Source organism: Ranitomeya variabilis, chromosome 2 (genome assembly GCF_051348905.1).
Source record: "Ranitomeya variabilis isolate aRanVar5 chromosome 2, aRanVar5.hap1, whole genome shotgun sequence".
Taxonomy (NCBI): Eukaryota; Metazoa; Chordata; class Amphibia; order Anura; family Dendrobatidae; genus Ranitomeya; species Ranitomeya variabilis.
Genome location: NC_135233.1, coordinates 125,919,915 through 125,946,366, shown reverse-complemented (window position 1 = coordinate 125,946,366; position 26,452 = coordinate 125,919,915). Strand labels below are relative to the sequence as shown.

The window sequence follows — 26,452 nt, the reverse complement described above, 5'->3', positions numbered from 1 at the left end:
TAGCCCCCCCCCCCTCCGTTACCCCGGGTCATACTGACCTTTATTTGTCAAGTACCCGGAACATGCTATTTGCTGAATATTGAAAACATATATGATAATAAGTATAAAATCCTTGAAGAGGAGACTAAAGCCCCCGTCTCACTAAGCGAGATCGCTAGCGAGATCGCTGCTGAGTCACAAGTTTTGTGACGCAACAGCGACCTCAGTAGCGATCTCGCTATGTGTGACACGTAGCAGCGACCAGGCCCCTGCTGTGAGATCGCTGGTCGTGTCGGAATCGCCTGGACCTTTTTTTGATCGTTGAGGTCCCGCTGGGTAGCACACATCGCTGTGTTTGACACCTTACCAACAACCTCGTTGACGACTCAGACACTGAATTGTCATAATAGCTCCCATGTGACATCGTTGTACAGGTCGCTGGTGAGATGTCAAACAGTGAGATCGCAGCTGCGATCGTTGGAAGATCTCACTGTTTGACATCTCACCAGCGACCACATAGCGACGCAGCAACGATCCCTGACAGGTCGTATTGTTGTCGGGATCGCTTTAGCGTCGCTAAGTGAGACGGGGCCTTAACAGACTACAGTGTCATAAGAATACACTATAGCAATTAAAGGTAAAAGGCAATTAAAGGCAAAACAACCCTTCTATATCAACTTGTAGGATTGCTACCTTCCAATAGGTGACACTAGAGTTCTAGCTCTCTTCCTCTCTGAAGACACAATTTGCATAATTAGCAGATACTGTATTACAAAGCTTTAACATTAACCTCCAATAAGCCCCATTGCCCACCAGATAGAAAAGGATTGATAGAACAACAAAGTCAATGAAAACAAAGTGTCAGTCATCTCTATATGTTGTTTGTAAATTGCTACAGACCAGAACCTGGAACCTCTAAAGAAAATTAAAGTGAAGGTTGTGCTGGGCGGAGGCGGCCACTATACAGAGAGAAGTCCTGGGCGGAGGCGGCCACTTTACAGTGAGAAGTCCTGGGTGGAGGCGGCCACTATACAGTGAGAAGTCCTGGGCGAAGGCGGCCACTATATAGTGAGAATTCCTGGGCGGATGCGGCTACTATGCAGTGAGAAGTCCTGGGCGGAGGTGGTCACTATACAGTGAGAAGTCCTGGGCGGAGGCTGCCACTATGTAGAGAGAAGTCCTGGGCGGAGGCTGCCACTATGTAGAGAGAAGTCCTGGGCGGAGGCTGCCACTATGTAGAGAGAAGCCCTGGGCGGAGGCGACCACTATACAGAGAGAAGCCCTGGGCGGAGGCGGCTACTATGCAGTGAGAAGTCCTGGGCGGTGGCGGCCACTATACAGAGAGAAGCCCTGGGCGGAGGCGGCTACTATGCAGTGAGAAGTCCTGGGCGGTGGCGGCCACTATACAGAGAGAAGCCCTGGGCGGAGGCGGCTACTATGCAGTGAGAAGTCCTGGGTGGAGGCGGCCACTATACAGAGAGAAGTCCTGGGCGGAGGCGGCTACTATGCAGTGAGAAGTCCTGGGCGGAGGCGGCTACTATGCAGTGAGAAGTTCTGGGCGGATGTGGTCACTAGACAGTGAGAAATCCTGGGCGGAGGCAGCCACTATACAGAGAAGCCCTGGGCGGAGGCGGGCACTATGCAGTGAGAAGTCCTGGGTGGAGGCGGCCACTATACAGAGAGAAGTCCTGGGCGGAGGCGGCTACTATGCAGTGAGAAGTCCTGGGCGGTGGCGGCCACTATACAGAGAGAAGCCCTGGGCGGAGGTGGCTACTATGCAGTGAGAAGTTCTGGGCGGATGTGGTCACTAGACAGTGAGAAGTCCTGGGCGGAGGCGGCCACTATACAGAGAAGCCCTGGGCGGAGGAGGCCACTATGTAGAGAGAAGTCCTGGGCGGAGGCGGGCACATTACACTGGGCAGGTGCTTAGATTTCCATTGTGCTTTAAAACACGCTTTATTTGAGAAATAACACTCTTCTGTCCGCCCTCAGAGTCACATTCTCTGTCTCTGACGTCTAATTAGAGTTATAACAATACCAGCGTCAGACAGCGCCGACATCACTGTGAGGAGACACATTGCTGTATGCGGTATACGAGGCTCCGCACTCCCCCTAGTGGTGAGCGCCGGCAGTGCGGAGTGCTTGTTACAGCCTAGCGCACGGAGGCCTCGTGACAGGTTGGTTTGACTCAAACGCGCCCCCGTAGAGAAGCAGGAAGCTGTGGGAGTCACGTTGCTCTGTGGCTGCAGTCAGCAGTGACCTCTGGGCAGACATGGTGGCTGTTAATAAGTATGTGCTCGGAGCGTCCATGGTGGGGACTGCGATTGGAGCTTCCGTCCTCCTCAAGTCAGTATCCTCTGGTTCCACTGTGTCCTACCTGTGCCCTGTGATCAGCCATTACTCTGTCTGTCTAATCATTACCTGCACTGTAACAATAAGCTGCCTCTAAAAATCGCTGCAGAATGGGGTCTAACCGGATTTTATTTTTTTAGTAATTTTTGCATAGGTTCTGCCAGAACTTTTTGTAACTTTGTTTTATTTTAATCCTATACTAGAAAATTGAGAAAAACAAATTCCGTCATTGTCTTTTGGGTTTTCTTGCAGTGTGAGTGGCCTGCAGAATGTATCGTGTAGGTCAGTGCTCATTACATCCTTATCATTCACTGAAACCTGGCTGAAAAGCATTAAAATATTCCTAGGCTATATTCCCACCATGAGTTTTTCCACATGCTTATTTCTATGCATAAAAAAAAAAGCAGAGGCTTAAGCCGAGTGCACATGTTGCTTTTTTTTCAGTTCTGATTTGTCACAAAACCTGAAGGGTTTCCTGATGGCAAGAAAGTGAATGAGAATTGTTTTTTTGAGGGAAAAAAAAGCATGGCAAACTTGTGAAAAAGAAAAATGCAATTCAAACAATTTTTTCTTAAAGGGAACCTGTCACCCCGTTTTTTCGGTATTAGATAAAAATACCGTTAAATAGGGCCTGAGCTGTGCATTACATAGTGTATTTTGTGGACCCCGATTCCCCACCTATGCTGCCGAAATACGTTACCAAAGTAGCCGTTTTCGCCTGTCAATCAGGCTGGTCTGGTCAGATGGGTGTGGTGTCCTCCCCAGATCTTGCGTAGTTTTCCGTTGGTGGCGTAGTGGTGTGCGCATGTCCAACGTCCCGAATCCTCTGCCAGGGGTGTAAAAACAACAGCGGTGTCCGTTATTCCATTGGTGGTCGGTGGGCGCGGCCATCTTGCTTTGGCCGCAGAAGCGGCGCTCTGCTGGCCGCGGCTTCAGGAAAATGGCCGCGGGCATCCGCGCGTGCGCAGATGGCTATCGCGGCGGCCATTTTCGTGAAGCAGAATTCGCATCTCGGCTTCACGAAAATGGCCGCCGCGATAGCCATCTGCGCACGCGCGGATGCCCGCGGCCATTTTCCTGAAGCCGCGGCCAGCAGAGCGCCGCTTCTGCGGCCAAAGCAAGATGGCCGCGCCCACCGACCACCAATGGAATAATGGACATCGCTGTTGTTTTTACACCCCTGGCAGAGGATTCGGGACGTTGGACATGCGCACACCACTACGCCACCAACGGAAAACTACGCAAGATCTGGGGAGGACACCACACCCATCTGACCAGACCAGCCTGATTGACAGGCGAAAACGGCTACTTCAGTAACGTATTTCGGCAGCATAGGTGGGGAATCGGGGTCCACAAAATACACTATGTAATGCACAGCTCAGGCCCTATTTAACGGTATTTTTATCTCATACCGAAAAAACGGGGTGACAGGTTCCCTTTAACCCTTTCACAACCTTGCTATTCATATTTCCCCCCCCCCCCCAATCTTTGCATTTTCGCTTTGTCTTCTTCCCAGAGCCATAGCTTAATTTTTCCATCAATATAGCCACATGAAGGACTGTTTTTTGTGGGACGAGTTGTACCTTTGAGCAACACCATTTATTTTACCATATAGTGGACTGTAAAACGGGGAAAACAAATTCCAAGTGTGGTGAAATTGCAAAAAAAAAAGTGCAATTTTACAGTTATTTGGGTTTTTTATTTACCATGCTCACTATATGGTAAAACTCGTCGTCCGCCGATGCGCGCGCGGCTGCCGCCAGCTTCCGTTCCCAGAGATGCATTGCGAAATTACCCAGAAGACTTAGCGGTCTCGCGAGACCGCTAAGTCATCTGGGTAATTTCGCAATGCATCGCCAGGAACGGAAGCTGGCGGCAGCCGCGCGCGCATCGGGAGAGCTTCGCTGGACGCTGGCGGGTGAGTATATAACTTTTTTATTTTAATTATTTTTTTTAACAGGGATATGGTGCCCACACTGCTATATACTACGTGGCTAGTGTTATATAATGCGTGGGCTGTGCTATATATTACGTGGGCTGTGTTATATACTGCGTGGCTTCTATATACGGTACTGCGTGGGCTGTGTTATATGCTGTGTGGGCTGTGTTATATGCTGTGTGGGCTGTGTTATATGCTCTGTGGGCTGTGTTATATGCTCTGTGGGCTGTGTTATATGCTGCGTGGGCTGTGTTATATGCTGCGTGGGCTGTGTTATATGCTGCGTGGGCTGTGTTATATGCTGCGTGGGCTGTGTTATATGCTGCGTGGGCTGTGTTATATGCTGCGTGGGCTGTGTTATATGCTGCGTGGGCTGTGTTATATGCTGCGTGGGCTGTGTTATATGCTGCGTGGGCTGTGTTATATGCTGCGTGGGCTGTGTTATATGCTGCGTGGGCTGTGTTATATGCTGCGTGGGCTGTGTTATATGCTGCGTGGGCTGTGTTATATGCTGCGTGGGCTGTGTTATATGCTGCGTGGGCTGTGTTATATGCTGCGTGGGCTGTGTTATATGCTGCGTGGGCTGTGTTATATGCTGCGTGGGCTGTGTTATATGCTGCGTGGGCTGTGTTATATGCTGCGTGGGCTGTGTTATATGCTGCGTGGGCTGTGTTATATGCTGCGTGGCTTCTATATACGGTACTGCGTGGGCTGTGTTATATGCTGCGTGGGCTGTGTTATATATTACGTGGGCTGTGTTATATAGTGCGTGGCTTCTATATACGGTACTGCGTGGGCTGTGTTATATGCTATGTGGCTGCTATATGCATACATACATTCAATACAAGCGAAAAAAGAGTACATATACCACCCACAGAAATTTCATTAAAAGAATTTACTTTAATTAAACATACAATTACATATAATATGCTACAATAAGTTAGCAAATGAAGGAAGAAACAACAGATGGTACTTAAAGGGAAAAATCCATGCTCCACTGTATGACCTGGGAGGGCACATGCATATATCAAATTGTAAATCAGTTCAAGGAAAAGGAAAACAAAGGCTAAGTGCACAACAATCCTAATATTCTATAGTAATCTTTCATATGCTAATGAAGCACCGCCAAATCCTTTTACACTCGTATTAAGTCAAAAGCATTGCTCACCCATAGTAAGTCTAAACTGTGCATAGATCCTTCCCTCGACCCGTGACGCGCGTTTCCCGTGATGGCTTTCTCAAAGGGGATGTGATGATACATACATACATACATACTGTACATACATATTCTAGAATACCCGATGCGTTCGAATCGGGCCACCATCTAGTACACATACATGTACACATACAGTACATACTTACCAAACAGCTAATCCCCGACACCATCGATCACCTTAAAAAAAATAAATAAAATAATAAACCTAACCAATTCTCCCTGTCCCAATGTAATCCATTTAATACCGAGTGTCCCACGATGATCTCCCATGGAGAGCTGACACATCAGGAGATGTGACCGCTCTACAGGGGCTCCGGTGATACAGTGACAGGAGGTATCCTCCTGCACTGTATCACTCTGCCGCCTAAAGGTCACCGGAGTTCCTTCTGTCACTTGCAGCACCACTGCGTGAGAAAATTCTCATGCAGCTGTAGTGCCGTAAAGTGAGAGAACGAACTCCGATGAACTACACTGCGAAAGTATTATCTCCGGTCAGTGTATCATATGAGACCCCTGTAGAGCAGTCACATCTCCCGATGTGACAGCTCTACATGGGAGATCGTCATGGGACAGTCGTTATTAAATGGATTACATCAGAACAGGGAGTATTTGTTTTCTTTTGCAGGAGAACAAGGGCGTCGCTGGAATTAGGCGTATAATAAATATGGGAAACTGTTGTGTTTTATTTCATTAAAATACTTTATTTTGGCTGTGTTTTTATTTAACATGTAACAACTATAGGATTAGTAATGGATATGTTTCTTATTGACACCTCTCTATTACTAAGCCGTGGGCCTGATGTCACCTGACAATACAAGGTGACATCAACCCCCCATCTATTACCCCTACTTGCCACTACTATAGGGCAAGTGGGAAGAAAGAGGCTAAGTGCCAGAATTGGCTCATCTTACAGATGAGTAATTTCTGGGGCAGCTGAGAAATGGTGTTTGTAGCCAGGGAAAGGGGGTGGTGGTAAATATCCACGGACCCTTCCTAGGCTATTAATTTCAGTCCACAGCTGCCCGCATAGCCTTTTCTGGTTATTAATTATAGGGGACCCCACGTGATTTTTTTTCTCTTTTCTTTTTTTGGGGGGGCTCCTCTATTGTAATAGCTAGTAAGGGCTAAATATACAGCTGTGAGCGGATAATAGCCTGGGAAGATCCATGGATATTACCCTCTTCCCGGGCTATAATGATCTGCCCCAGTTGCTGGCTTTCCCTCTCTGGTTTGGAAAATTTGTCTGAGTGCCAGGTACTGAGGTGCGAGTTTTTCGCAAGTGTGACCCCAACCTAACGCAGATTTTGTGTGTCTTTATTTAACTCATTATGTACTATTTTATTTTGTTTATTAATAAACATCAGGCTTGGTATTTATCTATCTATAGATATAGCTAACTATATCTATAGATATGTCTATCTGTGTGTGTAAACATTATTCTTGAATGTAGTATGTAAAAGAAGAGGTTGGACAAGGAAATTTCATAGCAATTTTATTTTTTTTGTTAAATAATATATCTTTATTTAGCTTACAAAAACGCATCAAATCCGCACGGATTTTCAACTCCGTTTTCTGCCAAGAGAGGAAGAATCTGCGCAGAAAATGCCACAGGCATTTGTTAAAATTTGGAAAATTGTGATATTTTTAAACTTTAAATTTTTATGCCCTCAAATCACAGAGATATGTCACACAAAGTAGTTAATAAATAACATTTCTCACATGTCTACTTGACATCACACAATTTTTTAAAAAAATTCTGAAGTTAGAAGGTTTAAAAGTGGACCAGCGATTTCTCATTTTTATGTTTAACCTGGTTTTTATTGAAAAGATTTTCATAACAAGCAAGTAACAAAGGATTCAGCAACTTAACGATTACTGATTACAAAAAGAGATCTCATTTACAACTGTATATCAAGACCTGTAGCCAAGAAGTCCCGAAATAATAGAACTTACAGGTCAAAAGTCATTTTCATTCAAGTCCAACAAAATCTGAAAAGAAAAATAAATCCATGGTGGATGTAGGAATCCCCTATCCAGGGAGACCGTACAACCTTTGGCGATACATATGAAGTGTCGGCTGAAAGAGAGCGACCCAAACAATTGAAGCTAGGTCACCCCAACTAATAATGGTATAAACATGAAAGGAAAGAATGAGACAAAGAAAAAGAGGAATAAGGATGGGGAGGAGGGAGAGAGAATAAAAAAAAATGGGGGGGAGGAACCGTTAAGTCTGATATAAAAGGGGGCAATTTGCACCCCTAAAATGACACCCGTCTTACCCATATTGTTCAATCTATCTTCCTTATGGCTTGGAAAAGAGAAATTGAAAATCCTGGATATAGATATACATAATCCAAGTACTCCAAACCTACAGATATTTCTTCATTGAACCATTAACTTAAGCGATTTCTCATTTTTACAACAAAATTTACACCATTTTTTTTAGGGGCCACATCACATTTGAAATAACTTTGAGGGGCCTACATGACCGAAAATACCCAACAGTGACACCATTCTAAAAACTGTACCCCTCAAGGTGCTCAAAACAACATTCCAGAAGTTTATTAAAACTTCAGGTGCTTTACAGGAAGTAATGGAATGTTGAAGAGAAAAAATGAACACTAAGGGTATGTCTCCACTGTCCGGAGACGCGGCGTTATCGTCGCAGCGGCGAAGCCGCTCGGCGATAAGCCCCGCCCCCTTCCTGGGACGCGATGGTGCCGGATGTGTACAGTACACATCCGGGATCATCGCACCCCTCGCCATAGGGCCCTGTGATATACCTTGCGGGGACGCTGCGTCCCCGCAAGGTGTACGGACATGCTGCGTTCTGAAAAGACGCGCAGCATGTCCGGAGTCGCAGGGCCTCCGCGTGCGGGTTTCCACGCATAGTGGAGACGGGATTTCATCAAATCCCCTCCACTATGCTGGAACATCTGGACGCTGCTTGTTTGACGCTGCATCGTCAAACAAGCAGCGTTTACTGACCGTGGAAACACAGCCTAACTTTTTTTTTTTCCCACACTTTTTACTTTATACTTCAATTTTTTTTTATTTTCACAAGGGTAAGGGTATGTGCACACGTAGGAAATGTGGTGCAGAATTTTCTGCACAAAATCCGCATCTCCTGGCAGAATCCGCAGCTGCGGATTTTGTGCGGATTTTCTGCAGTTTTTGCCACTGCGGATTTCTATCATGGAGGGGAGCAGAAACGCTGCAGATCCTCACAAAAGAAGTGACATGCACTTCTTTTAAATCCGCAGCAATTCCGCACTGATTTTTCCGCAACTTGTGCACAACTGTCTTTTTTAACCATTGATTAACATTGTACTGTACATCACAGTGCGGGTCTGCAGCGTTTCTGCGCGGAAAAATCCGGTGCGGATCCGCAGCAAATCCGCATCGTGTGCACATAGCCTTACAGGAGAAAATGGACCACACGATCTGTTGTGCAATTTCTCCTAAGTACGCTGATATGCCATATGTGGACAAAAACTTCTGTTTGGATGCACAACAGGGCTCGAAATGGAAGGAGTGACGTTTTGGAATGCAGACTTTGATGGAATGGTCTGCAGGCGTTATATTGCGTTCTGAGAGCCCCTGCTATGCCTAAACAGTGGAGACCTACAAGTGACCCCATTTTGGAACTGATCTAGTGTGTTTCTAGTATAGTGTCATATATTAGTTGTGTATTGTACATCAGGTTGGCATACATGAGTTGTGTAAGTCAGAAATGAATTTAGTAGTCCATGGATGTGTGGTACAGTTTGAAGCATTCTTTTATACACAGGCCAGGTTTGTCGGGACAGGTGTCGCATTGATAAGTGGTGTTCTTGCTTGTCTCCCTTCTGTAACACGCTCACCTCTTTTGCGACCTTCCTTTCTTTTGTAGTTTGAGGGATTTTCCCGGAGAAATTTGACCTGATATGATACGAGCTCCTTCAGTTCCGGAAGTACTGAGGCTCCAAAGATTAGGGCCTTAATCACTACCTCCTGAAACTGAAGGCACGATATACCTGTCTGGCCTGCACATCGTGATAGCATGAAAGAGTTAAGGCCCCGTCTCACACAGCGACGCTGCAGCGATACAGACAACGATGCTGATCGCTGCAGCGTCGCTGTTTTGTCGCTGTGTGGTCGCTGGGGAGCTGTCACACAGACAGCTCTCTCCAGTGACCAACGATCAGGGGAACGACTTCGGCATCGTTGAAACTGTCTTCAACGATGCCGAAGTCCCCCTGCAGCACCCGGGTAACCAGGGTAAACATCGGGTTACTAAGCGCAGGGCCGCGCTTAGTAACCCGATGTTTACCCTGGTTACCAAAAAAAACAAACAGTACATACTCGCCTTTCGGTGTCCCTTGCCGTCTGCTTCCTGCTCTGACTGAGCCGCCGTACAGTGAGAGCAGAGCGCAGCGGTGACGTCACTGCTGTGCTCTCACTTTACGGCGGCAGTCAGAGCAGGAAGCAGACGCCAAGGGACCTGACGGGCAACAGATGGTGAGTATGTACTGTTTGTTTTTTTTTTACATTTACGCTGGTAACCAGGGTAAACATCGGGTTACTAAGCGCGGCCCTGCGCTTAGTAACCCGATGTTTACCCTGGTTACCAGTGAAGACATCGCTGGATCGGTGTCACACACACCGATTCAGCGATGTCAGCGGGACCTCAACGACCAAAAAAAGGTCCAGGCCATTCCGACACGACCAGAGATCTCGCAGCAGGGGCCTGGTCGCTGCTACGTGTCACACATAGCGAAATCGCTACTGAGGTCGCTGTTGCGTCACAAAACTTGTGACTCAGCAGCGATCTCGCTAGCGATCTCGCTATGTGAGACGGGGCCTTTATACATTTCCATCTGTACGATGTGCATGGCCAGCTTCTTGTACCACACTTTGGCTTTTCTCATGGCACTGTAATTTTGAAGGACTTGATCAGAGAGATCAACTCTCCCTATGTTCTTGTAGTGCCCCAGTACACAGTGTGGTTTGTGAACCTGTGTAGAGGTACCTCCTCCCTCTTGTCGTTGTACTTGACCACCAACATATTGTCGTTACATTGGACTCTGCTCTCACCTTTTTTAGAGCAGTTTACCAGTTAGCGACTTAGGGAAGCCTCTCTGAGTTTTGTAGACATTACCATATGCTGCGGTATCTCACAAAGAGAGGGACTTGAAGAGTGGGACGCTGTATAAAAGTTATCTACACAGAGGTCATAATCTTGATACAACAATTTGTACATCAAATCCCACTCAATTTTCCCACTCCCTTCCAGAACACATAGGGGGTTTAATCCGGGTGTCCTTCCCTTCTTAAACTCTTAACCTGTGGGTGTACCCTGAGGTACACTCACACAGCTTGTAGAGCTGAATTCCATACCTGGCACCCTTACTAGGCAGATATTGCCAGAATTTGAGCCTTCCCTTTAAATGTGTCTATCAAAAAAAACAAGATGCACAGGTATCGGATACAATTCTGACTAACATAAACTAATACCTAAAATGTATAAACTTTATTAAATTTGCGTGACAAACACTTAAAAGGCACCAGGCCTGAAATGACCCGTGGCTGTGTGTTACTGAATAAATGGGTACCTATAAACCCTAAACGATCCTCATATACCCTTCCTAACAGCGGAGGTTGGCACCCTAGCTTGAACGCAAATTGGCGCCCCCGCTCACCGTCGGCTTACCCTAGGTGCACCCTGTTATGCCCTATATGGGTGCAGAGTATGGCTGGTAAACCTTCTTGATAAATAGGCCAGCTAAGCCGTGGTGAAAGAAAAAAGGGGGAGGGGGAAGTGAACCCGAATAAAAAACTAGATAAACACCTGCTTGTAATCAGGAACACTTACTAAACAGTAACACTCAAATCACAGCACAAACAACGATTAAACCAACAAAAAACCAAAAAACCGGATAACACTGAGCATGATTCAGTGATGGAGGATGGCACGATAAAGCCTAATGTACTCCTCCCTACACTCACCCTAATCAGGTCGTCCCTACCTGACAGCGGAGGTTGGCACCCTAGATGAATACGTGATGTGGCGCCCCCGCTCCCGTCGGCTGACCCTCACTTCCCCTTAACAGTTGATCCTCACTGCTCTAAACCAGAGAAAAAAATAGAATCATGAGAGGGAAAAACCAAAAAGTGAGGGAAAGCGCTATTCATGAGTGAGACAGAGGGATCAAAAACCCAAGAAGGAGGAGCGAATGTGCATTGGAGTTTTAATAAATCTATTATAGCCAAGATGGATAATATAGCATTTTTACCAAAAATAATAAACCATTAGGATCAGCTATATTGCACCAATTTCATTACTGCACTCTCCCCACTACAACACGCAACAGCGATAACACTAAGATCCCAATAGTATATATATGCTTCTTAATAAAGGCTAGGCAGATATATGCTGCACTCGAAAGGTAAAAGTCCAAAAAAATAATTTCATCCAACAAAGTGAATACACTGATCACTTAATGAAGTGATCACCGAGATAGGCCAGACTTTTACTGTATCTTTACTAACAAATTGCTCAAAATATAGAGCCGCAACATATTGCACCGAATCACTTATTATTTTTCTTTAAACCAGTAAGCCATGATAATGGGTTCTTATCTGAAATCCGGATAATGTATAGATGCCTCAACGCGTTTCCCTTCCATCATACAAGTTCATCAGGAGGCGGATGGATAAGCCAGCGTCCAGAGATACGAAAGACTGGTGGCCGTCATAACATCATATTTGCAGGTGTGGTGCGCTGTACAAACACTGGGGTTTAAATAGCCCGCCCACTTGGCCGGAGAACCGCTAATGTCGTTTCTGGGGACTGAGTAGGCGTCTCGTTTCTGGGGACTGAGCACAGCGTCTACCTACCTAGTCAGACTGTCTCCTAATTCAGACTGCGCATGTCCCATCATCGCATGAACACTAGAGGAAAAATACCATCTCCAGTACCAGTGCGCATGTCACTATTCAAGACGCGCCGGCGCAGTTCTCCATATACGATTAAGGCCTCACGCAGGCGCACTTATACCTTGGCCCGTCACGGCCATTCAAGTCCTGCACACCAAAATCACTCTCCACTTCTGGTGCGTTCGTCACCGCTGCTCATGCGCGTGCGCAGTTATCGGTCTGCACAGGGCATAACTATACCTTAGCCGCTAGCAGCCCATTATATCATTTGCTTAAAATTTTTACAGACATATGCCCCCATAACTCAGATAATTGTACACCAGACAATATCTTATTATTGCTTAGAAGTGATACTGGGTCAGGGACAAATGCAGCAAGTTAGCTAAATATATCGGTTATCAATTTTGATCCCACAACCCAAAGATTATTGATGAAGGACTCACTTATCCCCAGTATTTATTCTAATCAAAAAAATGTTTTAATTGTCGATAATCATATAACCACAGATACATTAGTGACCCAGTTGTGGTCAACATATAAATATTAATACACTATCTCGTAAGTGTACTTTATATGGCAGGACACCAACAAAATTGTTAGGTAGAGTTATCAAAGAATAATAAAAATCATAAACACAAAGTAATTTCAAATGAAGCAGCTATAGGTAAGTTGTTCATTTAACCCCTTAGGGGCCACCGACTCCATTCTGAAGATCCACTGTGATTCCTTCTGCAGTATTAACCTATCCCAGTCACCCTGTCTCCCATTGCGTCTAACTACCTCCAACACACAGAACCTGAGGGTATCAGCATTTCCTTGGTGACATTCCCACACGTGTCTAGCTACGGGAGTATCCCTCTTATTCCTCACATCGCCCAGATGTTCACTCACTCTCTTTCTAAGTTCTCTCCTTGTTTTCCCTATATAGTTCATGGGGCAGGAACACGTAGCCATGTATACTACCCCAGTAGTTTTGCAGTTTGCAAAATCTCTAGTAAAAAACCTACTTCCTGTCGAGGCGCTCTGAAACCCCTTACATGGTGTAATTACCCTACAAAAGGAGCAATTCCCACATCTAAACGTCCCACAGACCTTCCTGTCCAGCCATGTACCCTCCAGTTTTGGTCTTATATAGTGGCTGTGTACTAGTCGGTCCTTAAGGGACCTGCCCCTCCGAAAAGTGATTTGAGGTTGAGGAGAAATAATATCCTCAAGAGTAGTATCTGCCTGCAGGATCTGCCAATGCTTCCTCAAAATCCTATAGATGTTATCAGACTGTGTGTCAAAAGTTCCAATCACTCTAGAAATACCATTGTCTTTTTCTCGCTCCCGAGGTTGTAGAAGTGTGCTCCTATCTCTCCCAAGAGCATTCCTAAATGCTGGGTCCAAGACATCATCCGGGTACCCCCGCTCTCTAAAGCGATTCCTCAGTTCGTATGCCTGCGCCCTAAAGATCCCTTCCTCTGAACAGTTCCTCCTAATGCGGAGGTACTGTCCACGGGGGATACCTCTCTTTAGGGGGACAGGATGATGGCTCTCCCATCTAAGGAGTGCATTCGTAGCCGTGGGTTTACGATACACCCTAGTATTCAAAATTCCAAGATCGCTCTTACTGATCTTAACATCCAAGAATGCCAGTTCACTGGAATGAGATTCTGAGGTGAATTTTAGACCAATATGATTAATATTTAGTTCTTGCACAAATCTTGCAAACTCATCCTCAGAGCCACTCCAAATTAGAAATACATCGTCAATAAAACGATACCATGCTATTATTTTGTCCATCCACCAACATTCCACATCTGGAAAAACGACCGTTTCCTCCCACCAGCCCAGGAGGAGGTTTGCATACGAGGGTGCACAAGAGCAACCCATCGCGGTCCCCCTGCGCTGGTGGAAGTACTTGCCGTCAAATAGAAAGAAGTTGTGGGTTAGAATATATTCCATAAGTTTCAAAATAAATTAATTGTGTCTCCTGAAATATACTGCTCTGGTTTTGAGGTAAAACTCCATAGCCTTGAGACCCATCTGGTGTGGAATACTGCTGTATAAAGCCTCCACATCTATTGAACAAAGGAGGGTCTCCTTATCAACACCTATGTCTTCTATTTTACGTAGCAGATCAGACGTATCTCTTATAAACGAGGGAAGAGAAGTGACAAATGGGCGGAGGATGTGATCCAGATAAATCCCCACATTCTGGCTCAAAGAACCCACTCCCGACACGATGGGGCGGCCCCTCAAGGGGATAAACCCCTTGTGGACTTTTGGCAGTGTGTAGAAGGTGGAGACTGTGGGGGTCTGAGGTTTCATAAATTTATATTCACTTTCTGAAATCAATTTCTCCTCCAGACCTTTATCCAGGATCTCCATCAGTGTCATGGTAAATAGGTCTGTGGGATTGCCGTCCAAAAGGCCATACGTCTCTCTATCATCAAGGATGAGTTTACACATATCAACATACTTTTTATGATCAAGAATAACCAGATTGCCTCCTTTATCTGAGGGCTTTATAATAATTTCTTTATTCGCCTCCAGGGCATTAAGAGCCATAAACTCCTCTTGTGTCAGATTCGAGTAAGTATTCAAATTAGAGCCACTAAGTCGCTTAAGATCATCCTCTACTACTTTCAAAAAAATATCAATATTTGCATAATCACCCTCCGGTGGCATCCTTTTACTTTTCAACTTCAAATCTGTACATGGCCCAAAACCCTCTCCTCTTTCATTTTCAGCCAGGAGGTCAACTAAAGTATTCACATCCTCCAGATCCTCCTCTAGAATACCAAGTCTACGACAGTTCTCTTGATCATTTAGTCTGAAGAATTTCCTCCATTTGAGTTTACGACAAAATAGATGTATGTCCTTAATCCAAGTAAATGTGTCATAACGTGTTGTCGGGACAAACGTAAGCCCCTTACTGAGGACTGCCAATTCTCCAGAGGAGAGTGAATATTGACTCAGGTTAATAATCTGGTTTTCATCCTGTCTAAATATTATGTCCGTTTTCTTAGATCGTAACCCACCGGGGCCCTCTGATCTAAAAAAGTTGATGAAGAGGAGGAGGCTAATGAGGCTGCCGATGAAGAGGGCATAGGCACCAGTTGCATGGAGGACTGGCCTGTTGGTGACTGGCCATAGTTTCCTTGTCCCCAACTTCTTCCTCCCTGGAACCTTCCCGTTCTCTCTCTCTGATGTCTCCATCTCCCCCTCTGTTGGTATGTGTTACCTCTCCCCCTCTGTCTCCAAGTGGTACCAGAGGCCCTTTCTGTATCTGATGTTTCGGCCTCAGATGATGAAATTTCAGACCCAAAAGTCACTGGGTTTTCAAACCCATATGCTTTATTCTCCTTAAACTCAGCCGAGTCTCTCAGAAATTGGGAATGCTTACGATTTTTAATTTGTGTCTGGTATCTCTCTATTGATACCTGCAATTCACTCTCCTTCCTATTAAAGTCTGAGTCTGATTTGAACTTCAGCGTCTTTTCAATGAGTTCGTTAAGTTTCTTGGAAGAGTTCTCTAAAATACCCTTTTCTTCCTCTAGAAGGAGCCTCATAAATCTGACTGAGGATGCTATTGATTCCTCACGCCACACTTTCAGAAAATTGGGACTGCTAACTCTTGGTGACGGGAAGATGTTAACACACAACCCCTTAGGAACGATACTGTTTTTAATATAATTTTCCAGGGCCTTGGTCTCCCACCAGGATTTTAAATATTTTTTATAACTGCCCGTTAATTCTTTAAATAACGAGTGAATCGATGGAGTAGAGTCGGTACCAGTATAGTCACTCTCAACCGAAAAGACTTTATTAGCCTCGTTTACCCAGGACTCACTATTTATTGGTCCAGAGAGGAATCCAGCCATAATAAACCAAAATTTAGACTATCAAAAAAAACAAGATGCACAGGTATCGGATACAATTCTGACTAACATAAACTAATACCTAAAATGTATAAACTTTATTAAATTTGCATGACAAACAAACACTTAAAAGGCACCAGGCCTGAAAAGACCCGTGGCTGTGTGTTACTGAATAAATGGGTACCTATAAACCCTAAAAGACCCTCATATACCCTTCCTAACAGCGGAGGTTGGCACCCTAGCTTGAACGCAAATTGGCGCCCCCGCTCACCGTCGGCTTACCCTAGGTGCACCCTGTTATGCCCTATATGGGTGCAGAGTATGGCTGGTAAACCTTCTTGATAAATAGGCCAGCTAAGCCGTGGTGAAAGAAAAAAGGGGGAGGGGGAAGTGAACCCGAATAAAAAACTAGATAAACACCTGCTTGTAATCAGGAACACTTACTAAACAGTAACACTCAAATCACAGCACAAACAACGATTAAACCAACAAAAAACCAAAAAAACGGATAACACTGAGCATGATTCAGTGATGGAGGATGGCACGATAAAGCCTAATGTACTCCTCCTTTAAATGTGTCAGAGACTCATCCACGTAGATATCCCTTTGGGGAACGTACACCTCATCAAAGTGCTCAAAGAATGGTTGAACTTTGAAAAGACGGTCAAAGTTGGGAGTCATTTCTGGGAGGAAATTGTGCATTATCATTGTAATGCAAACATTTTTTGATTGCCTCAAATCCTTTATGGGTCATGGCCATGTGGAATATTGGGGTGTTGTATAAATCATCAACACTCCAATATTGCCGAAGCCCTGGTTGCTTCACTAACCTTATGTGAAGGAAAAGGCCCCAAAACTTCATAATTTCTACTGCATCTACAGGGATCCGGTTAGAAAATGATGAAGGATGGTTTTATGCCAAAATTTGCTGGGTTTACAAATTTGTTTGGGCCACTATGAGGTTTTACAAAATCCTCAGAGGACAAGACTTTGAAAAAGTCTATTTCTGTGAGGCCGGTAGTGTTAAGTGGGATTCCCTACAAAATCAGGAATCAGTGGGTCATAGTCTTCTGTTCTGGAGTATCTGCGTGACAGTTCAGTATCACTTGAGGAGGAAAAAAATAAAGGAAGGTGGCATCCTTACTCTCGCTATCAGTGTCGGAGGCAAGGAAGCGTGTGCCTCCTCCTCTGGATACAGGGTTTATAAGCCTGCCAGGGTTGTGCAGCTCGGATGATTAAGGCCTCTTTCACACCTCTGTCGGCAGTGTCCCTTCCTAATGCGTCAGGAAGACGTACCGATGGATGTGTAGAAAATAGTGTTAAAACGTACGTAACGCATCCAGTGTTTTGACGGATGTGCCGCATGTTTGGTTTTTTTTTGTAGTCTAGATTTGGAATTTTGTATTGAGAGAGAGAGAGAGATAGAGATTTCCCGGATTGGAATGGATTCCAGGCATGCTCACTGGATTCCTGCGTTTCACAGTGTGCGCAGGATCCATTGTCCATAGGCTCCCATTCTGTGGAACTACGTATGCCGCAGGAGGCATTGGGGAACGTTTTTCCACTGCAGACAAAAAACGTTCCTTTCAACGTTTTTTCAAAATGACGGTCCGTCAAATTCTGCAGGATCCAGTGCACGACGGACGAAACGTGTGGCCATCCGTCGCTATATGTCGCTAATACAAGTCTATGAGAAAAATGCAGGATCCTGTTTTCTCAAAAAATGACGTATCTCGACGGAGCTACAGAGACGGAAGTGTGAAAGAGGCCATGAGGCCGGACACCCAATGGCTTCTCCCCACCCCTTGTGTGACAGTTTTCTCCCTATACACATGGAGAGAGAGATTTTCCAATAAAGGTAGGATGGGAGAGGAGAAGTGGCTAGGGAATAGTCTATTGAATTAGTCATCTGAGACATATGGTCCACAGCCGTTTTCCAACAGAAGTATTTTCTGAAATGCTGCCGAGTTTCTAGGTGTATTTTAAATAATGCAGCCAGTGTCTGATTTATGCTGACCCTGATTCAGGCAGCTTAGATCAGTTGTCATGATCACTTTAATAGAGTTGTCCACTAGTAGGACAACCCCTTCTCAATGGCTATACTCCTGTGTAAAATAAATACAGTCTGCACTCACTCCAGTGCTGGCACCATTCCAGCGATATCGGTGCCTGGTTTTCTGGGGCTCGCGCCCTGCAGCCAATCAAAGGCCACACACCCAGAAGAAGTGAGAGCTGCTGCTGCACCGAATTTTGAACCGATTTTGGTTAAAAAAAAAAAAAAATAATACTTGATCAATAAGCAAATGTTGGGAAGCATTGTTGCATTTGGCAAGTCCAGACCTAAGAGATAATTTCCACTGTGGGAAATATGATTAACCAATTTGTGACCAGGTAATTTTTTTTCCCTCCATACTCGCCATGCACAGTTTTGAGTTTTATCGTACATATGCTTTTACCAGTTCTAAAAATTGATATTCATATTTTTTTCACAATAAATGGGGCTTAATTATTGAAATTTTTATATTCCTTTTTTTCTTGCAATTTAGGTAAAATATAAAGAAAAATGGGGAAAACGTGGCTATTTTTGTCTTTTGAATTTGTTTTCATGACTACAAAGGACTGCTAAAAACATTTCAAATTGTGCTCCCCTTTCTCTCTAAATTATTATATTGGACATAATTTTTTTCAAAATGGGGGTGGTACCAGAAAAAGCAATTCAAACTGGCAGTGCCACTATTATTTTGTTGTTTTTGTCCTTTTTTTTATTTTTGCTTATTTATTGTTTGCATTTCTTTTACACATTGTGCCCCCACCCCCCAATGATGTCTTAACATCTTAATACATTATTTTTATTGCTAATTTCCCCTGTAACTGGGGCTAAAATACCAACCCTAGTTACAGAGGAAATAAGCAATAAAAATAATTCCAACCTGACTGCTTTCCAGAGCCCTTTGGGTCGCCTAGGAGCCATCAGCCCCTGCACCCACTCTACACCCTGTGTTAGTGCTACTACTTGCTAATCTGTATACACAATCACTAGTACAGTGCTGTATATACAGAGATCTAGACGGTAAAGATGTAATTAAACCATATGTATCATCTCTCTGGGAAGTCTGGCTGTGGCTGACATACAGCCTCCCTTCACCACAGGTTTACGATCTTGTTCAAGCTGCTTAGAAGGCATTGACATTTTAGAACGTCAGTCGAGGGATAAGTGTGGACTGCCCAGAGATTTATAGTCTATGGGCAGTGTACTGTAAATGGTCAGGAAAGTTAGCAGCAGGTGGCATTTGGAAAGGGGTCAAATCCCTTTTCTTTATTCTTTTACATATGAATATTGTAATAATTGTCGCTTTGCACTCACCTTTTCTTCAGGGACTATGTAGGTGGTGGTCCATGTCCCAGCAAAGTGAAAATCGAAGGGAAGACAGTGATCGTAACTGGTGCCAATACAGGAATTGGTAAAGAAACTGCTTTGGAGCTTGCAAACCGAGGTCAGAATATGGTACAACGAATAAAGCGTGTGCATGCATACGTGTGTGCGTGTTTTGTATGCACTATACCATTCGCAATAGTCAACCCGGGGGCCTATGGACACGCCTGAACTGTACTCCCAATGTATACCTTCGATCGGTCATGATTGCCAGATAGGTGGGTTTGCGACATCCGGCAACCCTGCCGATCAGTTGTTCCCAGTGCCAATGGCATCAGGAAGCACTTAGTTGTGGAACATCACAGGTGCATAGTGACCACAGCGTGGTACTGCAGGTCCACTCCTATTTATTTGAATAGGGGCTGATGTGCAGCACCCTACTGCCGTTACTATGCAGTTGACTGGGCTGTTTTGTTCCGCTCCGCAGCTAAGCACATGCCTCCGGTTCCGGGAATAATGACCTGGTACTGATGATCTATCCTAAGGATAAACCAACAGTATAAAAGTACCAGACAACCTTTTTATTATTGGAATTTGGTTACAAGTCTGTGTAAAAGAGTTCCAGAAGAGCTATGTAAACTTATAGAAATCCTGTTTCTTCGTTTTCATCAATCTGTAGGTGGTAGAATAATCATGGCATGTCGAGACATGGGAAAATGTGAAGATGCCGCTAGGGAAATCCGTGGCAAAACGCTAAATCACAATGTGTTTGCCAAACACTTGGACTTGGCATCTACAAAATCTATCAAAGAATTTGCAAAGGACATCCTGAGAGGTACTGCAGAAATATAATTGGGGCTGGTGAGTGGGGAAGAAAACTAATAGTCCATTTCCATATATCGGGTAGGCCCTTTAATATTAGGGCATCAGCACTAATGTATCTTCACTAACTTCATCTAGTCTTTTATCTTTTTTTATCTAAGTGATCAAATAACTAGTCTATTTATGTATTTTTGTTGCTTTTTTTTTCTAAGAGGAGGAGCACTTAGATATTTTAATAAATAATGCTGCAGTAATGAGGTGTCCTCACTGGAAAACCGAAGATGGATTTGAAATGCAGTTTGGAGTTAACCATCTGGGTAAGAACGTCATGCCACTGGTAACATTTTCTAAGAAGGGTATGGATTACTGATGAGTGAACGTGCTCGGGTAAGATGTTATCTGAGCATGCTCGTGTGCTAACTGAGTGTCTTCGGCGTGCTTGAAAAATATGATCGAGTCCCCACGGCTCATTGTCTCGTGGCTGTTCGACAAGAAACAGGTAATCCCTGCGTGTGTTGTGGCTGTCAAACAGCTGCTAGATATGTGGCTGCGGGGACACAAACATATTTTTGAGCGTGCCGAAGACACTCAGTTAGCACATGAGCATGCTCAGATATCACCTTATCCAAGCACGCTCGCTCATCACTAGTGTATGGAGGCCTCCCGACTCTTCCCACCAATGTAGTTTTCTGTGGTGGGTGCACAAGACAGGAGCAGGAGGGAAACAATGATAACGGGGGAAATTAAATTACTCTTTTTTTTTTTTTTTTTTTCCCCTAAGGCTATGTGCACCCGTTGCAGATTGTATGCATTTTTGCTGCTTTTTTCGCTGCGAAAACGCATACAAAACACAGCCCATTGAATTCATTGGGATTCCGCAATGCTGTACTAATGCTGCGTATTTTTCCACGGTGGAATCGCATCGCGGAAAAATACGCAGCATGCTCATTCTTTGTGCGGAATCGTGGCGATTCTGCACACATAGGAATGCATTGATCCGCTTACTTCCCGCATGGGGCTATGCCCACTATGCACAAAGTAAGTAGATCATCTGTGGATAGTACCCAGGGTGGAGGAGAGGAGACTCTCCTCCCGGCCCTGGCAACCATATACCTGTAAAAAAGAAAAATTAAAATAAATAATAGTTATATTCTCACTTTCTGGCGGCCCCCGCAGCGTTCCCGCTCCTCGCAATGCTTCCGTTCCCAGTGATGCCTTGCGTCAATGACCTGTGATGACATAGCGGTCTCGCGTGATGCTACGTCATCTGGGGTCATTGTCGCGAGGCATTATTGGGAACGGGAGCATCCCGAGGAGCGGGAAGGCTGCGGGGGCCGCCGTAAGGTGAGAATATCACCATTTTTAATTTTTTTTTTTATTATTATTTTTAACATTATATCTTTTTACTATTGAAGCTGCATAGGCAACATCAATAGTAAAAAGTTGGTCACACTTATCAAACACTATGTTTGACAAGTGTGACCAACCTGTCAATCAGTTTTCCAAGCGATACCACAGATCGCTTGGAGAACGCTAGCATTCTGCAAGCTAATTACGCTTGTAAAACGCTAGTGTTTAGCGGGAATACGCATGTCAATTCTGCATGCGTTATACCCGCAGCAGGAAGTTGCAGAATTGCCACGAAAATTTCCGCGGCAATTCTGCAACATGTGCACTTAGCCTAAGACTCCATGTTGTGGCTCTGCAATGCTCATGCCCTTACAAGGGCAATACCAAAGTATATCCTGTTCACAAGTTGCCGATAATAGTTTGTGCAGCCTATCAACACGTTTTCCCCTCGGGGTTTATCAGGGCGGGGTTAGTATATGGGGATACAAATTGGACTCTTGCAGTGGCAAATAGTACCAAAAAATGAGCCTGACTAGTTGTCAGTGCCCCTACATGGGATTTTCCACATCCCTTGATCAGCCCCCCCCCCCCCCCCCCCCCCCCCCCGAATGGAGGGGGAAACACGTTGGGAGGCTGCACAGAACTTTTATGGGCAACTTGTGAACAGGCTATACTTGGGTACTGCCCTTGTAATGGCGGGAGCATTGCAGGGGCACGACATGGAGTCTTAGGCCGGCGTCACGCTACGCTTACATGAGCGTTTATTTTCTCAGGCGTATTCGTCGTGCGTGTAAAATCGCAACATGCTGCGATTGTACGCGTATATTGTCCGAGACTCGCCAATGCAAGCCTATGGGTGCGAGGAAAAAAATCTCACAGCACTCGGACCATACGAGTGCTGTCCAATTTTTATGCAGCGGTGTCCATTGAAAAGCCAGCAATTCATGTACCGCCTACAGTAAAATCACACTGACAGGTTAGAATAGAATAGATTTATACACATAGAATACACAGATATATAGATGTCAGTGACACACACACATATATATTACATTGACAGAAGAAAAGCTGGCAATTCAGCAGCCGCGTAATGTAAAATCACAGCAGGAGCCGACAGGATAGAAGAGGTTGATTACATACAGTAAATACACATAGAATAGATAGATATTCAGATGTCTGTGACAAATACAATTAGTACAGTGTGTGCAGATTACTGTACATGTAATTAATAAAAAAATATTTTTCTGAAAAAAATGTCTTGGGCTCCCAGGCAATTTTTGTAACCAGCAGAGGGAAAGCAAACAGCTGGGGGCCGATGTTTATAGCCCGGGAAGTGGGTAATACCCATGGAGCTTTCCAGGCTATTAATATCAGCTAACAACTGTATACTTAGCCTTTACTGGCTATTAAAATGGGGGACCCTAAATATAAGACGTGGGGTCTCCCTATAATAGCAAAGGCTACGCAGACAGCTGTGAGCTGATGTTAATAGCCTAGGAAGGGGCCATGGATACTGCCCCCGCCAGGCTAAAAACATCAGCTCTCAGCTGCCCCAGAAAAGGCGCATCTCTAAGATGTGCCAATACTGGCACTTAGGGCTCATTTCCACTTGCGAGGAAAACGGACGAGTGCAATCTGATAAAAAATCGGATTGCACTCGGACCAATGTTATTCAATAGGTGTCTTTTCATTTGCGATTTTTTTTTCTCAGCCGAAATCGGACTGAGAAAAAAATCGCAGCATGCTGTGATTTGCTGCGAGTCTCGGACGAGACTCGCCAATGCAAGTCAATTGGTGCGAGAAAAAAAACGGACGGAATACGGACCATCCGTATTCCGTCCGTTTTTTACGGATACATCACCATTCTGTGGCCTAGAACACTGTCCATGGTCCTGTAAATGACTGTAGAAAAATAGTTGCAGAGAAATAAAACGGATTGCATACGGATGTCATACGGATGTAAAACGGATGGTGCGATTAAAAATCGCATTGCACTCGCATGACAATCGCATACGCTACATAACTTTTTTCGGTCCAGATTACGGACCGATTTGTCTCTCGCCAGTGGAAATGAGCCCTTAGCCTCGCTCTTCTCACTTGCCCTGTAGCGGTGGCAAGTGAGGTGATAGTTGGGGGGTTGATGTCACCTTTATATTGTCAGGTGACATCAATCCCCAAGGTTAGTAATGGAGAGGCGTCAATATGACACCCCCATTACTAACCCCATAGTCACAATGTAAGTAAACACAGACATCCAGAAAACATTATTGGAAGGAAAAGAGGCTGGTTATACCCACTACGTTCTTGCTGGGTTCTTCTCCTGACTCTTCCCCCAACAGACAGTGCTAGGGAAGAGAAAGATCTGGCATAGTGAAATACAACACCCAATCCGTTTGTTTCCTTGGGCTGCTGAGTAAAGTGTCAGCAGAAACCTCCTCTGCTCTTTTTATTGACAATACATGAATGCACGCTCAGTGAAAAAGTAACATGCATGTGTGTATAGGAGAATCAGGAAAGCTAACCGTCGGCCAAACAAGCATTCAGACAACAGCTATGTAAGGTGTGTAGGTACCTGAAAACATCAACAGGCTAAGGGCTGTTATAGAGCAATGACTTGAAAAATCTATTTCATGATGGTTTGGCATTTTGGTAAAACTTTTCACTAAATTTGGATTCATGCTGAACCACTAGAAGAGAGAATGTGTACTGTGCCAAAGGAACTCCACTCATTATGCTAAGATTTACCAGGGTAATGAACGTACTGGTGTCTAGCAAGCGGTGAAAGCCATTGTATCTTCTATTATGGAATTATTTAGAATGACAAAACCATAGAAAAAATGGAAGCCTAAGTGAAGAGTAAGAACAGTGAAATTTCATCGAGCATCAATAGGGCTTGATTTGTCATCTTATTAAAAATAGTTGACCTGTTCTTAAGCAAATCGTTACATTAGACTGCTGCGGTCCAACGTCTTGGCACCTTTGCCGATCAGCATGGCATTGCCCTCATGTGTCCTGCTGTATATCTGGAACAATAAGAAATAATCACATTTTACTTGTCTCTACTTTGTACAGGCCACTTCCTCCTGACCAATCTGTTACTTGATAGGCTAAAGGAGTCGGGTCCGTCCCGCATTATCAATGTGTCTTCCTTGGCTCACATAGCAGGAGAGATTGACTTTGACGACTTGAACTGGGAGAAGAAGAAATATAACACAAAAGCAGCTTACTGTCAGAGCAAACTAGCCAATGTCCTGTTCACCAATGAACTGGCAAAAAGGCTGCAAGGTAAATTTCCAGTATGCTGACACATTGTATTATGGTATTGTGGCTGATTTATGGGGACTGGGAAAAGTGAGAGGTTGTTTTCTCTCATTTTATTGGTACATTGTTTTTCCCATACTGCAGTATTCCACTTAGAATAGTAATTCTGGAGGGGGGATGGCTGAAATATTATCCCCTCCCTCATACAGTGGAGTACAGGTGTGTAAGTGGTAATGACCGTTTCTACAAGAGGGTGAGATTTAGAGGTGAGCTGTGGCAGTGACACTTGTAGGATCTAGCGGTAGCTGAGACCATATCCAATAGGGCATAACCATAGTTTCTCAAAGCTCATCCGATCCTTTTATTAGTAGGAGTGATGTCATTAATCTGAATTACCCACGACTTTCCTGCTGGCCCCTTAGGAAAAATACATTAGGGTATATGTACGCAGTCTTTTTTTTTTTTTTTTTTTTTAAGTTGGGGCTGCACGGAAACTCGCCTGAAAAAGCGCTTACAAAATGCTACAGAGAATGACACTAAACTCTGCAATGTCAAAACTACAAAAAAAAGCGCAAAAACTATCGAAAAGACGCTTTGCGACACAAGATGCTGACTTGTCCTGAAACATTTTCCTATGGAAAGACTCAGAAAAAGCATTGTGTGCACAAATTTAAGAATTTACACAGTAAAAAAGAGCAACAGTGTTTACCTGCCCAGGTCACAGAACTAATGCACTATCAGGATGCAGCAATCCCAAATAATAAAGATGGCGGCAACACAGGTGCAAAATACTGATGAGACAACCACTCACAATCTACCAATTCATGGAGGGAGTGATTTTTAGTATTAAAACAGCACACAAAAAAGGCTTGTATAGGGCCCTGGTCACACACAGGTCCAGTGTCTGGCGTACAGCATATTAGTGATGCCCACACTAAGTGCACCCCATGAGAACAGACACCCTAGTTTACAAGACCATTCCGCACCTTGAATAAAGAGAGGTGTAAATATAATGTATATGAGCTATTGGATGATACTAAATATTCAAGCTCGCAACCCACGTCAAGGGTCCTCATCATACTTGCGAGTCACTCACTACTTAATATTAACATGCCCCACACACAAAAAATGATCAAAAAGACGCTTACATGTCCTGAAGCATCTTCCTACGGCAAAACTCAGAAAAGGCATTGTGAGCACATACCTTTTTTGATTTCGCACAGTCCTGTTCACAGAGGCTGTACAGCTCCTTTTAGTATGGCGCCGACCACCACTGTGCACTGTTGTAAAGGCTCTGTCAGTCTCGTATTACACAAAAAATTTAACATTTTTCCTGTTAGATTTGTACGTAATCGTTTCGAATAAAGCTCCTATAT

The 26,452-nt window shown here is 44.5% G+C and overlaps 1 protein-coding gene across 4 annotated transcripts in view; it reads left to right on the top strand.

The window, feature by feature from the left end:
• Positions 1 to 26,452, top strand: part of RDH13 (retinol dehydrogenase 13) — a 110,154-nt gene that overhangs the window by 80,789 nt on the left and 2,913 nt on the right. Inside the window, exons 1-5 of one of the 4 annotated variants that reach the window (XM_077282934.1) lie at positions 1,526 to 2,325; positions 19,646 to 19,764; positions 20,323 to 20,478; positions 20,678 to 20,782; positions 24,888 to 25,100. In XM_077282934.1, coding sequence (XP_077139049.1) covers positions 2,252 to 2,325; positions 19,646 to 19,764; positions 20,323 to 20,478; positions 20,678 to 20,782; positions 24,888 to 25,100 — 667 coding nt within the window. In that variant the 5' untranslated portion in view covers positions 1,526 to 2,251. Of the gene's footprint in view, positions 1 to 1,525; positions 2,326 to 19,645; positions 19,765 to 20,322; positions 20,479 to 20,677; positions 20,783 to 24,887; positions 25,101 to 26,452 lie in introns of those variants that run through there. The other 3 variants (XM_077282935.1, XM_077282936.1, XM_077282933.1) reach the window with 3 other exon arrangements.